Source organism: Hypomesus nipponensis, chromosome 15 (genome assembly GCF_054491055.1).
Source record: "Hypomesus nipponensis isolate SF chromosome 15, ASM5449105v1, whole genome shotgun sequence".
Taxonomy (NCBI): Eukaryota; Metazoa; Chordata; class Actinopteri; order Osmeriformes; family Osmeridae; genus Hypomesus; species Hypomesus nipponensis.
The window spans coordinates 15,046,497-15,060,363 of record NC_140375.1 but is presented as its reverse complement, the minus strand read 5'-3'; the positions used below and the strand labels follow the sequence as shown (position 1 = coordinate 15,060,363).

General features: G+C 50.6%; 1 protein-coding gene across 1 annotated transcript in view; it reads right to left on the bottom strand.

The window, feature by feature from the left end:
- synrg (synergin, gamma) overlaps positions 1 to 13,867 on the bottom strand; it is a 33,103-nt gene that overhangs the window by 4,341 nt on the left and 14,895 nt on the right. The window contains 10 exon segments of the mRNA XM_084673938.1: positions 1,108 to 1,146; positions 1,291 to 1,401; positions 4,120 to 4,268; positions 5,031 to 5,127; positions 5,385 to 5,438; positions 5,581 to 5,744; positions 6,872 to 7,426; positions 11,388 to 12,338; positions 13,333 to 13,395; positions 13,595 to 13,713. Of these exon segments, the coding sequence (XP_084530064.1) occupies positions 1,108 to 1,146; positions 1,291 to 1,401; positions 4,120 to 4,268; positions 5,031 to 5,127; positions 5,385 to 5,438; positions 5,581 to 5,744; positions 6,872 to 7,426; positions 11,388 to 12,338; positions 13,333 to 13,395; positions 13,595 to 13,713 (2,302 nt within the window).

Below are 13,867 nucleotides of genomic sequence, written 5' to 3'. Positions count from 1 at the left end.
GAGAGAGAGAGAGAGAGAGAGAGGGGAAAAGAGGATAAAGAGCGCAAGAGAGCAAAACAGGAAGAGGTTGATAAAGAGATCAAGAGACACACAGAGCAGAAAGTGGCCAAGAAAGGTAAAGTAAGCCAACAGGACAAGGAGACGGAGACACAGCGACAAAAGAGTGCGAGAGACGGAAACACTTTGCAGATCTTATGGCACCAGCGTTCCCTGCCTGCTAAGCAAGAGACATCTGCTCCCATCCCAGAGTCCCCCCTCCCCCGCCCAGCCTCCCTACCCCCCCATCAATCTGGCCCCCCGCGCCACCACGTAAGGACCAGAGGAAACAATCACAGCCTCCGTGCCCTTGGCACGGAAAGTCAAGCCTCGCTCTTAATGAGGCCCCCAAGGTGACTCGTGGTTACTAATGACCCGGAGCTGACAAGAGGGAATGGTCACTGCCTGGACCGTGGAGTCAAATGAAGCCCAGGCTCCAGTGATGAGACTTCAAATAACGCAGCCCTGCTTCTGAGGGAAGCTGCAGGTGAGTGCTGATTGGTGTTAGTGGAAGTGAGAGATGAGATTAAAAAAAACAGGCTTCAAGCAGAGAAACAAGCAGAAAAACAATGACTCTCTCTCTCCCTCCCTCTAGGTGAAGCATGACACCGCTTGGACCCTTAGGAAACCACTCCCAGAATGCAACAGCCCAATCTGAGGTGCCAAAGTAACAGCTCTCCTCTCACCTTCTTTTCTTGCCAATTTGCTTTCATCCGTCTAAATTATTTCCACTCCCTCCCCCGACTCCCTCTCTCCCCCTTCCATGGCTAACAGTCTGAGTGATCATTGTTACTGTTATCCCGTCATGATTATTTCATCATGCTTTTCTTATTCGAGACATAAATGAAGATGGCCAGGGGAGGCTTCACAGGAGCGTGTGGCTGAGCTGTCTGCCGGCAGCCCTCTCTGTGACAGAGCAGGGACCTGCTGCTGCAGGAGCCCAGAGAACACTGAGAAGGAGAGGATCCTGTCAGTCTGGCACCCCACTGGGTCTGTTTAGAAGCAGAGCATTGCCCCGGTAGGTGAGAGGGAATGGAGATTGAGTTGACAGTTCACTTGGCTGTCTCGTACTCGTTTAAACAGGCGTCCGATAGCATTGTCTTCTTTTTTCTGCAAAATGTTCAAAGAAGTCAAAGAAACGGGGAATTTATTAAATGCAGAACTTCTGTGGTAAGTAAAGAATAGTGTGAATTATTTATTTGCTTGAGAGATGTTGTGTGTATGTGTGTGCGCACGTGTGTGTGTGTGCCAAACCTTGCTGCGTGAGTCCACGTTGAGCAGGCACACACCACACGCCAGCTCCTTGGCATTCTTGATGCCGTGTCGTAGGATGCAGGAGGTGAAGTCCAGGGAGCTTTCATCAGGCTGCACAAGCACACACACACACAGACAGGCCCACACAGGCATTATTTGATGAATCTCTTAATCAATAGTCACATAGCCTAGTTGCAGGTTATTATCTTAGAGGGCGAAAAAAAAGCCATCAGCCTCTTTCCTTCCCCTTCAGTCTCCCTTCCCAGAAGCCCCTTGGCCCACAGCACACCCACCTCAGTACCTTCCTCTGCTCCTACGCTGGCTTCCCAATGAATATGTCAGCATTCATCTCTACATCACAGGAAATGTAGTTTGTTTATCTCCGGGCAGATCTATACGCATGTGCTGCTCCTCACTCCAACTTTCACACCTATATGTCTGTCTGTCTGTCTGTCTGTCTCCCTACTTCTCTCCATCTCATCAACCTCCCTCCCTCCCTCCCCCCTCCCCCCCTCCCTCCCCTCCCTCCCTCCCCTCCCCTCCCCTCCCCTCCCCTCCCCTCCCCTCCCCTCCCCTCCCCTCCCCTCCCCTCCCCTCCCCTCCCCTCCCCTCCCCTCCCCTCCCCTCCCCTCCCCTCCCCTCTCCTCTCCTCTCCTCTCCTCACTGACATTATCTCAACTCGAGACGTCCAGCCAGCAGCATTATCAGCTGGCATTTGAGAAGTAATATTCTTCCCAGGGCTGGCTGGCTGCAGGGATAAGGCCAGTCCATCTCCTCTGCTTTGCTGCTGTAGAGCTAGCAGACTGGAGACTAATCCACACTCCCCCGACCTCTCTGTCACACACACTAAACACAGGCTACAACACTGCAGCTGGAAACACTACTCTGATAACCATACTGGGACTGATCTGATAACCATACTGGGACTGAACTGATAACCATACTGGGACTGATCTGATAACCATACTGGGACTGATCTGATAACCATACTGGGACTGATCTGATAACCATACTGGGACTGATCTGATAACCATACTGGGACTGAACTGATAACCATACTGGGACTGATCTGATAACCATACTGGGACTGATCTGATAACCATACTGGGACTGATCTGATAACCATACTGGGACTGATCTGATAACCATACTGGGACTGAACTGATAACCATACTGGGACTGATCTGATAACCATACTGGGACTGAACTGATAACCATACTGGGACTGATCTGATAACCATACTGGGACTGATCTGATAACCATACTGGGACTGATCTGATAACCATACTGGGACTGATCTGATAACCATACTGGGACTGATCTGATAACCATACTGGGACAGATCTGATAACCATACTGGGACAGATCTGATAACCATACTGGGACTGAACTGATAACCATACTGGGACTGATTCATGCTTGGTCCGACTCACGGTGATACAGCTGGTCATACAGTAGGCGAGATAGACTGTTAGTGTTATGGTAGTTTGATGAGATCACACTTGGTCAACTATTGATTTGGTGTTATGTTCAGTATGTAATATCCTGCAATCATTACGGTGAGGTTACCCTTATTATATTGAAAAGACATTGTGGCTCATGCCAGTAAATGAGACTTTGTGGGTTAACGACGTGTGTGTGAGAGAGAGGGTATTTGTGTATGACCGAGTGTGTGTGTATGATTGTAATGTGTGTGGGTGTGTGTGACAGTGTATGTGTGTATGTGACAGTGCGTGTGTGTGTGTGACTGTGTGTGGGTGTATGTGACAGTGTGTGTGTGTGTGTGTGTGACTGTGTGTGGGTGTATGTGACAGTGTGTGTGTGCGTGTGACTGTGTGTGGGTGTATGTGACAGCATGTGTGTATGTGACAGAGCGTGTGTGTGTGTGTGTGGGTGTATGTGACAGCGAGTGTGTGTGTGACAGTGTGTGTGTGTGTGACAGTGTGTGTGTATGTGACAGTGTGTGTGTGTGTGTGTGTCTGACAGTGTGTGTGTGTGTGACAGTGTGTGTGTGTGACAGTGTGTGTGTGTGTGACAGTGTGTGTGTGTGTGACAGTGTGTGTGTGTGTGACAGTGTGTGTGTGTGACAGTGTGTGTGTGTGTGTGTGTGTGTGTGTGACAGTGTGTGTGTGTGACATTGTGTGTATGTGACAGTGTGTGTGTATGTGACAGTGTGTGTGTATGTGACAGTGTGTGTGTGTGTGTGTGTGTGACAGTATGTGTGTGTGTGTGTGTGTGTGACAGTGTGTGTGTGTGTGGCAGTGTGTGTGACAGTGTGTGTGTGTGTGTGTGTGACAGTGTGTGTGTGTGTGTGTGTGTGACAGTGTGTGTGTGTGACAGTGTGTGTGTGTGTGACAGTGTGTGTGTGACAGAGTGTGTGTGACAGAGTGTGTGTGACAGTGTGTGTGACAGTGTGTGTGTGTGTGTGACAGTGTGTGTGTGTGTGTGTGTGACAGTGTGTGTGACAGTGTGTGTGTGTGACTGTGTGTGTGACAGTGTGTGACAGTGTGTGTGTGTGTGTGACAGTGTGTGTGTGTGTGTGACAGTGTGTGTGTGACAGTGTGTGTGTGTATGTGTGTGTGTATGTGACAGAGTGTGTGTATGTGACAGTGTGTGTGTATGTGACAGTGTGTGTGTGACAGTGTGTGTGTGTGTGTGACAGTGTGTGTGTGTGACTGTGTGTGTGACAGTGTGTGACAGTGTGTGTGACAGTGTGTGACAGTGTGTGTGTGCGTGTGACAGTGTGTGTGTGTGTGTGTGTGACAGTGTGTGTGTGTGTGTGACAGTGTGTGTGTGTGACAGTGTGTGTGTGTGTGTGTGTGTCTTACCGCCAGGTTGCTGAGGGACATGAAGCCCGTCAGGTTGTTCCACACTCGGCTGATGTCCTTCAGCAGCTGCTGCAGCTTCTCACAGCAAACTGCCGTCGCCTTGACGCCCAGCTCCACACGCTTGGTGACACGGTACACCTCCACCACGCCTGTCTCACACACACACACACACACACACACACACACACACACACACACACACACACACACACACACACAAACAGTCAAGCCACAGCAGTCTCCTTCACCAACATGAGCCAGATACAGTAAGGAGTCCTCTGGTGTCAAACAATGCTAATAAAATCCAAACCTCTAAACCCCATCTGGTGTGGTCACAGCTGTAACTCTCTGCAGCTATTCCCAGTTTAAAAGGGGGGGAACGGTGATTGATTGAAGGTTGAGCTGGCTGGGGGTAAGTTGAGAGATCAAAGATCTTTCATGGCTGTGGGTACGGACGAGCACTTTGTGTTCCCTCTGCGAGCCTCCTCACTGTGGCACGCGTGGCACTTGGAGCTCATTAAAACCAGACACTGCTGTCTGGTCAGGAGCTACAGACGCTAGCAGGCAGGCAGAGATAACCCTTCACACGTGGGTAGGCTAGCGTCCACAGGCTATGCTAGCCTTTGCTTACATCTCCCCCTCCCTCTCACCCTCCCCCTCCCCCTCCCCCTCCCCCTCTCTCACAGACGGGCTAAGACGTGGGGCTCAACCCTTCACATATGGGTAGGCTAGCGTCCACAGGCTATGCTAGCTCTGCTTACATCTCCCCCTCCCGCTCCCGCTCCCCCTCCTTCTCTCACAGAGGGGCTAAGACCATGTTGGGGCTCCTGCCTGCGGGTTTGCGAGCCTTACCTAACAAGCTGTGGACCTCCCTGTTGTTGTGTAGGTGTGTGTGTGTGTGTGGATCTCACCCAGCAGGTACTCCATGCCCTGGGCAGACTGGATCACCTCGGTGCAGACAGCAGAGCTGCTGATGCCGTTCAGGGTGTTGTTGGCTTTGGTGATGACCTGAGAGGACAGCACACACACCAGGATGAGGGGGGGTCAGATGGCTGAGCGGTTAGGGAGTCGGACTATTAAATCAGAAGGTTGTTGGTTCGATTCCCGGCCATGCCAAATGACGTTGTGTCAAGGAAAATGTCCCTGTACTTACTGTAAGTCGCTCTGGATAAGAGCGTCTACTAAATGACTACATATAAATATAGGATGAGTCGGAGGCGCACACACACAGACACACACACACACAAACACCAACAGTAACATACCTGTAGAGCACTCTCCAGACACCTCTGCCACTCGTAGGCATAGCGTTCACTCTCCTATGAGGACAGAGCAGGTTTTACAACAGGCACCAACACAGAAGAACAAAACAACCGCTGAGCACTTGGGAGCTATTGACAGCTAACACGCTAAGAGAGCGTGTGACTTGGCTACGGGCGAGGGAAGAGAGGCCCGGCTCACCTCCACCTCGCCCGTCAGGTCCTTGTACTTGTCTCTGATGATGGGCAGGGCGGGCTTCTCGCTCAGGGTGTTGGAGCGGTCCCTGAAGGGCTGCTCCGGCGCCGGGGAGGGAGGCGAGCGCCCGATCTCCTTCTCGCCCAGACTGTGGCTGCGCTTGTGGGAGCCTGAGGGGAGGCACAGGGGGGGGGAGGTTTAGCCGTTGATGTTCCATGAGCTCGTTGTTGAAGATGCAAGCTATTCTTCTTTGCAAGGGGGGAGGGAGAGAGAGATAGAGAGACAGAGAGACAGAGAGGCCTTCATGAACCTGCAAGCATGAATATACATACACACATCTAACTATTACTCCAATGGTCCGTTTAATGACCACTTTTAGTAGCCTTGCTGATGGCTTACTCCAGAGATATGCACCTGTTGTTTGCTAGATGGTAATTGGGGTTTTCACTGAGATCCCATTCTGTGTCTAATTCCTTACGGACAAAGACAGCAGAAAACAAACACTTTATTTGCGAGAAGCGATAATTATGTACAAAACAGTGCCATGCCAAGCAGGTAGGAATAATTCATGAGGGGGCTAGTAAAGAGGAGGCCCTCAGCATGCACGCACACACACACACACACACACACACACACACACACACACACGAGCTGAGCCTGAATGAGGAGAAGGGCAGGCGCCTAGCGGAGTGCGTTGGTCTGAGACAGGTAATCTAGCCCCCTGTTGGGATCTCCACCTTCCTCACAACACCAGGACAGCTCTAACAACACATACACACACACAAAAACAAACTCACACACACACACTGTACAGTCCTCATTGGGCAGAGGGAAGAAGTACAACCCTCTCATTCACACAAATTACATTCAACACTGGGAGAAAAAAATCTATGCAAGGCAAATTAGCTTTTTATCACACTGGAGGAAGGAAGCGATAATAAATTAAGCTAGAAACATAACACCAGAAAACAGAGGTAAAAAATGAATACCCTCGAAGTGGATGTGGTTAATTCCTGTTTATGGATTTTTGCAGAGCTGCGTTAATTAATCTCCCCTGGTCCTCTGATAGAGGAGGGGCCAGCTGCAGTCACAACACTGCCATCTGTTGACCTTCAGCAGTACTGCAGCAGGCTGCCTTTCGGACCACGTGCTTTAAGGTGATGAGAGTTCACATGACAGCAGACACCCATCCACACATCCATCAACGCTGGAGAGTGTTGATCTAATCTACTGACAGAAGATCACACAGCCTGGCTGACAACACTCGAGGAGGTGGGAAAAAGACATGTCGACTCACCTTGTACAGAGAGGTCAAAGGTCGCCAGTTCGTTTTTGATCATCTCTTCGCTGGATTTGACCTTGGTCTGGGAGCTGGCCTTCAGGAAGTCAGACTTGCCAAATTTGGGCTTGTCCCCCTGGAAGGCCCCAAACTCGTCTGGGGCCTCACCCGGGACGCCCTCGGAGCCGACCTCGCCGTGCGTGGCGGCGGGGGAGTCCGACTTCTCCGACACTGTGCTGGCAAAGTCCCCAAAGTCGTCGTCCTCATCCGGACCTCCCTGCTCGCTCGAGCCAAAGTCGGCGAACGCCTCGAACTTGTCGGACGCCGAGTCCTCGGCGGCGAAGGCGGTGAACTGGGCCGCGGAGGCGATGCTGACGTTATCGGCGCTGCCAAACAGCGTCTCGGTCTTGTGGGCTGTGGGGGGGGAGGGCAGGGCCCCAGGCAAGTCCCCCTCCTGGCCTGGGGGCCTCCTGGCTGGAGCTGACGGACACTCCTCCCTGTCTGACCAGTCGAAGCTGGCCAGACTGCTGACCGTTGACGCTCCAAAGGGGTCAAACTTCATGTCCTCTCCTTCTGTAAAGACAACACAGAATACCTGTGGCATACTGTACAGTAGCAGCTGAAATGTGCTTATTACCCAGCCTGGACAAGGCAAACAAGTTATTAAAAACAAGATTGGCCAAGGTGGTTTTTATGACGCCTAATCTTTTTTTTTTTTTTTAACTGTTCTGTCGCATGGCGGGGTTTGACTTTCAAAGGCTACAGCGACGCTGGGAATCAGAAGGTGTCAGTGTCGGCTTGTTCTCAGCCACCCACTGTGACGTGGAGATGATGGAGTCTGAAAGGTTTCCTGAGTAGCACTGCTGCATGACTAGCAGACACACTTGGAGGCTCCTAATGGTCCTAAAAGATCCCCGCTCTCCCACCGTCCAGGGGTCCGGGTGTTGTGAAGCTCAAATGGACGGACTAAGAATAGAGGCAAATAATAAATAAATATCGAGGGTCCAATATTTTTGCTTGACATCTGTGCAATGTTTACATAAACTACTGTCTAATTTTAGAGATGTCCTTCCTCTCTATTCAGAGCTTCTTGACACCTGCCCCATGTGTGCTAACGATACAAAGCTGGTTATTAGCGGTGTACGGACAGCCTTGGTAAGCATGCTCAATGGAAACGTGACCGGCGGGATGTGCTTGTCTCAGAACGGATTGTCATGGCAACGTCGGTGGTGGAACCGTTCGCTTTTGCATTGATTCTGTTCCCATCGAACTGTGTTGTACATGTGTAGCAAATGTCCATGAGAAATCAATGACATAAGGAGTGGGAGTGGACTCTATAAAACACACTAAAACACAGCTGTGCACGCACACGCACACGCACACACGCACGGGGCTCTGTCACCGCTCAACACACCACTGAACAGAACCACAGCAGTCATCAACAATTTGTGAAATTGACAAGGAGCTAGCGCGGTAAGCTCGCGGGAGCTCGATCCAAACATGAATTGCTGAGAAACGGGACAGGAGGAGGAAAATAAGACGGTACGCGTATCAGCCATACCAACAGTCAGATTTATTACCACAACATGGGGAGGGAGAGAAAGAAGAGAAAGACCACAAAATACTGTGAGGAAGGGTCTGGAAATACAAGAGATAACTAACACTTGTAAAAGGCTATTTTAATCGTTCAGGATACAACTGCATGCAGAAATTCAGAAAGAAAAACAAAGAAAACAGTGGAAAAGCGTCAAAAGAAAGAAGAGAAAACAAGTGTAGGATATAGAAGAAGCAGTGTAAAAGAGACCCAGTATGAGAAGGCACGTTCACAGACTAAAATGAGGAACCCTAAGGAGGAGACGGCCCTGGTCACTAACGAGGGGGGAGAAAGCAACAGGGGGGTTTTCCCCAAAGAGAACAGAGAACACTTGAAAAGCCAAGTTCATTTCAGAAAGACAGGTTTCAGAAGGACAGGTTTCAAGGCAGGTGCTGTTAACCCTTTGAGGACCCGAATGTCTCAGAAATACTTCTCACGACAGAAACTCGAAAGACTTTTGAGACCCGATCGAAATCAGGCTGCTGTCATTTCAAATCCATAATGCAGGAGTCCGAGGAGGACTCTGCCTATGTTGCAATTGTAAAGACCAGAGGTTCAGCATTACATTGTTTGATCATAAAAAGAATGATCTATGCATTACAATAGTTTTGTAACCGCTTGTTGGGGCACTCAAAGGGTTAAAGAAAACAAAGAGGTCTACCAGACATCAACACCTTAGACAGAGCCTTCATCTTGTCCAATTACAGGTGCTTAAAAAGATTTAAAGAGACAGTATCTTTTTTTCTTCTCTCTTGCTACCTTTGTGATAGACTTGTGTGCACAAGCTCTTAGGACCCATTCAACAAGAGCAGGACAGGATTTATCAAGACAACATTAAATCCTTGACCTAAAATGTGTTCAATAAATATCCTAATAAATACATTTCATCTTCAAATAGTTAACACATTAAAACAATCCCAGGAAGTCTAACTAGTTCCAAAATAAATATGAGTAAATTTTCCTGTAATAAAAATACACTATTAAATCTGTATGAACACATGTTCTTTTTTTCTTTCTTTGATAAAAACATGTAATACTGATATGCAGAAAATGGCATTCTCAAATATGTTCTTGTCAATTTCACAAATTGATTTAGCAGGCACTCTGCAGCATAAAGCAAGGCAGGGGGGAAAACTAACAAGACTGTGTTCTCAGAAAGCCTGTTCACAGACCCACACGTGATAAAAACATACCTGAAAACCATGGACACATGAAATAAACCACCTTCATTTGGAGCCTTGAGGCCCAGAAAGCCGCCAAACCAGGAAAAGAGGTACTGTCTCTTTAACAGGCAAGACGTCCAGGAACATAGTGCAAGCGTGGTGAGGTTCACACACTCAGAGGTCTGTCGGCTACCTTCTTTTCTCCCTCAGAGAGGACACTATACACTATAGATGGATGTGGGTCACCGAGAAAAAGCAGCAATTACCAGCTTTTGGGGAATGTGTGAGCGCTTGACTGGGTCGTACACATCACATCTAGTGCTTTGCTGCGGCTCCAGGGTCTGCAGTGATAACTACATTTGTCTTCCTACTAGTACAGAAGCCCAGCTTGGGTAAACTGGGTGTACTAAATGATGTGATGTTGTAATTAAAAATAAGGCAAGTGGGGGCTCCTTGATATTGGTCATTTCAACAACATCTGGGGTTATTTGGAAGTTGAAACGAGATCAAGGCCCCACCTTGCCCAAACTTAAGTGACTGACATGCTGACTGGTGTTGTTCATCGGAGTGTGTATGTGATTGCTAGTCATGTCAACGTTTCGGGGGATGAGGGGCTGAAAGCTTGTGGCGACTCGCACTGACTATGTTCAGGGTGAACGTACTTGCAAAGGTCCTTGCACATACAAGGTTGAATATGAGACATGGCATGGAAGATGAGATGCCAGGTGAATACATGATGAGCGCTGGTTGTTATGGAAAAGGCCTGGCCATGAATCAGGATCCAGTGAGACGTGAAGCGCCCAAGGCAAACTCTCTGTGCAGTCTGGAAGGGACTGTGCTCTCAGGCTCATCTGATTGAATAGCTGACCTTTGACCTACCAGTGCTGATGTACACTGGAGGGCATCCAACCAATAATGTATTTGGAGATGGAGAAGCTCCAATGGAGATCTAATATCTAGCAGTGAACACTAGAAAGACTATGATGTCTGCAACAGGAATACTGACTGAGACATTCACATACAGTTTCGGCCATAAATACTCCCCCCCCTATCAGTTCTAAAATATAGTATCTTCTTCCAAAAGCCTTACAACGAATCTCCAATCAATACTCAACTCCCTACTTACGCCTTAAGTGCCCAACAGGATATATAAATACGTTTTGCCAGTGGAGAAGGGAATCTTCATGAGGCTACAGCAGACAGTGACACTGAGGATCAGTCAGTGACCTCAATGAACAAACTCCTTCCCTGCAGCTCGTAAACACAGCCATGCTCCTGCATACTTTATATTCAGCTGCATTCATCAACACAAACACACACTTTTACACACACACACACACGCACGCACGTGCACACACACAGACACACACACAGAGAGAGCCTGGGGGTCTAAAGGAGTGAGCGGAGGTGGTGGCAAGGACCAGGGATCGATGAATGGAATAACACATTACTCCTAACATACCGAAATCACCATCATAATAGTCTAATGAATAAATAAATCTATACGTAAACCGGTGGAATATGACATGGGATAGAGATGAATGACAGTGTTGGGTGTGAGAGCATGAGGGTTATGATGATGTGGTGCTGTGAGGGTCTGTGTGAGTGCGTGTTGCTGCAGCCCTGGAGCTTCCTGCCTGCCCTTTGACCCCATGTTTTAGTGGGAGCTGTAGGGCACTGAGGGGAGGGCGGATACTAAGCCACAGCCAGAGGCCTGGGATTGGTCCTGTGTGTGACTGGGCGTGGCCTCACCAGAGCAAGCGCACTAGTTCCTCACCTGCGGCGGGGGGCTGGTGGGCGGAGAGGCCGGGCAGGTCCAGAGAGCTGTCCGACATCACGTGCTTCAGGTCTCCGCCCACGTCGGACAGCTTCATGTCCAGCTGCACTGAGAGAGCGTCCTCAGAGTCCTCCTTCCCCACGCTGCTGCCCCCGATGGACGGGAGGTCCAGGGACTTGACGGAGGCCGAGTCCTCCTTGCCTTGCTTGAAGGCCGCCACCTTGTCCACCAGGCTCTTCTCCGAGGCCCCCAGCGCCGTGCAGAACTTGGAGGACTGGAAGTCGGCAAAGTCGTCGGCGTCGCTCTTCAGGGAGGAGAAGGAGCCGCCGCCGCTCTCCTTGGCGTCGTCGTAGGCCCCGCCCCCTTCCAGGGACAGCTGTTTGAAGGCGTCGTACTTGTCGGAGGCCTGCGGGGGTCTCTGCTGAGACGCCCCCTCCCCTCGGCCCCCCGCGCCGCCGCCGCCGCCCTTGTGCTCGCCCGCGGAGCTGCCGAAAGCCATGAAGTCCGCAAAGTCGTCCTGGGGCGTGGCCACGCCCCCTCCCGCCGCGGGGCCGGCCTCGGAGGAGGAGGAGCCGAAGAGGGCGAAGTCGCCAAAGTCGTCTGCTCCTCCCCCGGGGTGCTTGCCCCCCCCTGGAGGAAGCACCAGAGCAGGGTGGGGCACGGGGGGGAAAGGGCTGGGCTTGGCCTCAGCTGGGGTGGGGCCAGAGGGGGCCAGAGAGGAGAACAGGTCCAGGTCGGCCATATTGAGAGGATTTTTCGGCTGAGGGAGAGAGACTGCTGCTGGTGTTTGTTGCTGGTGTGAAGACTGAGAATTAGGGAAAGGAGGAGGGAAAGAGGGCTGAAAGATCTTGGCCTGGTCTGAGGGGTCTAGTGGAGAGACGCTGTCGGCGGTTTTAAAGTCTGTGAAGCCATCGTCAACGCTGACAGACTTGAAATCGGCAAATCCGTCCCCTGCGAACACAGAACAAAAACAAGACAATTGGGGAGGGCAGTGAAAACCCGCCTTCCACACAGCCTCCAGACAGGGAGGAGATCCACACAGCCTCCAGACAGGGAGGAGATTGGCATGACGCTAAACAGCAGAGCCCCGCTCGGCTTGGATTTGCTCATTTCGCAATCCTACAAGAAAGAGCTGGCAGGATTAGTTATGGCTTTGTCACATCGCGGACGCTTGCAGTGAATTCCAAGCCATTGAGCAGACCTCGCTGCACGAGCTTGTCCAGAAAAAACACACTGCTTCGAGAGCACAGCACACCTCACTGCAAAGATGATCTACAGCGACACACACACACAACACATGCGCTGGGGCTTGCAGACCCATACCGGGACAGGAAATGATGAAGCCATATTTCAGGTTGAAAGTACTCCCAGTCTAACCTCCGGACTCTCTGTAGTGCTGTGATCGCACAACAAATTATTCTTCTTTCCCCCCTACTCAAACCACTATATTTATTTCCGGGTACAGCTACAGAAACCTCTAGAGAAAGGGGCTCTGTGTAGAGGCCGGGCCTGCAGACAGAGAGGAAAGGTCACCGCAAGCAGGACTTACTGGAGTCACGTGAGCTGTCCCCAACAGAAACTGTTCTAGGAAAACGGGGGCAGGACACAAAAAACCGCATCAACACTGGGCGAGTGCCCTCCAAAAGGTGTGCGCAGGTCAAAAATAGTTTCATTGCACAAAACTTCTAGCACACGTTTCTTTTGTCAATATGACATACATCTTTTTGACATACATTTTTCAGTTAAATTATCCGATTCAAAATATAAGGTATGAACCTTTTCTTTCCTCTGTAGAGGAAAAGAGGGAGGCGTAAAGGAAGCTTCACTACTAGTGAAGTGCTCCCGGTGGTAACACTACTAAACTGGTGGCGTTTAGTTGGGTAGGAGTTTGTGTGTGTGTGTGTGTGTCCCAGCTCTGTGCCAAGAAAGAGGGAGGTTTCCTTACCTACTGGTTTCCGGTCTGCAGGTGGTTCAAGCTGTCTGAACACACTGTATTTGTCTCCAGAGTCTGGGTCAAACACAAAACAGAAGCAAGGTTCAAGCAGGCTGTGTACATGGTATCTGACAGACGGGACAGGGATCAAAGAAGTGAGATATTCGGCTGTGCTTTCAGATTGTGTGTGTGTGTGTGTGTGTGTGAATGTGTCTGACTGAGGTATCTAGGTGGGGGGTGGGGGGTGGGGGGGGGGGACGGACGCAGGAGGTACCTGGGGCGGGGGGGGCAGGCTCCACCGGCTGCTCCACAGACAGCTGCTTGAAGACGGCGTACTTGTCCGAGGCCGAAGAGGAGCCCGAGCCCAGGACCGGAGTCAGCAAGGAGGCAGCGCTGCAGAGACAAACAGCCATGTCCAGTCAGCGGGGACCCGGAAGGCCAACACTATCTCCCCCCCCCCACACACACACACACCTCCTCCCTCCATCTCCCACACTTAATCCACCTAAGCTGCCTGAGCTGATTGGACACTTACAACCCTGGAATC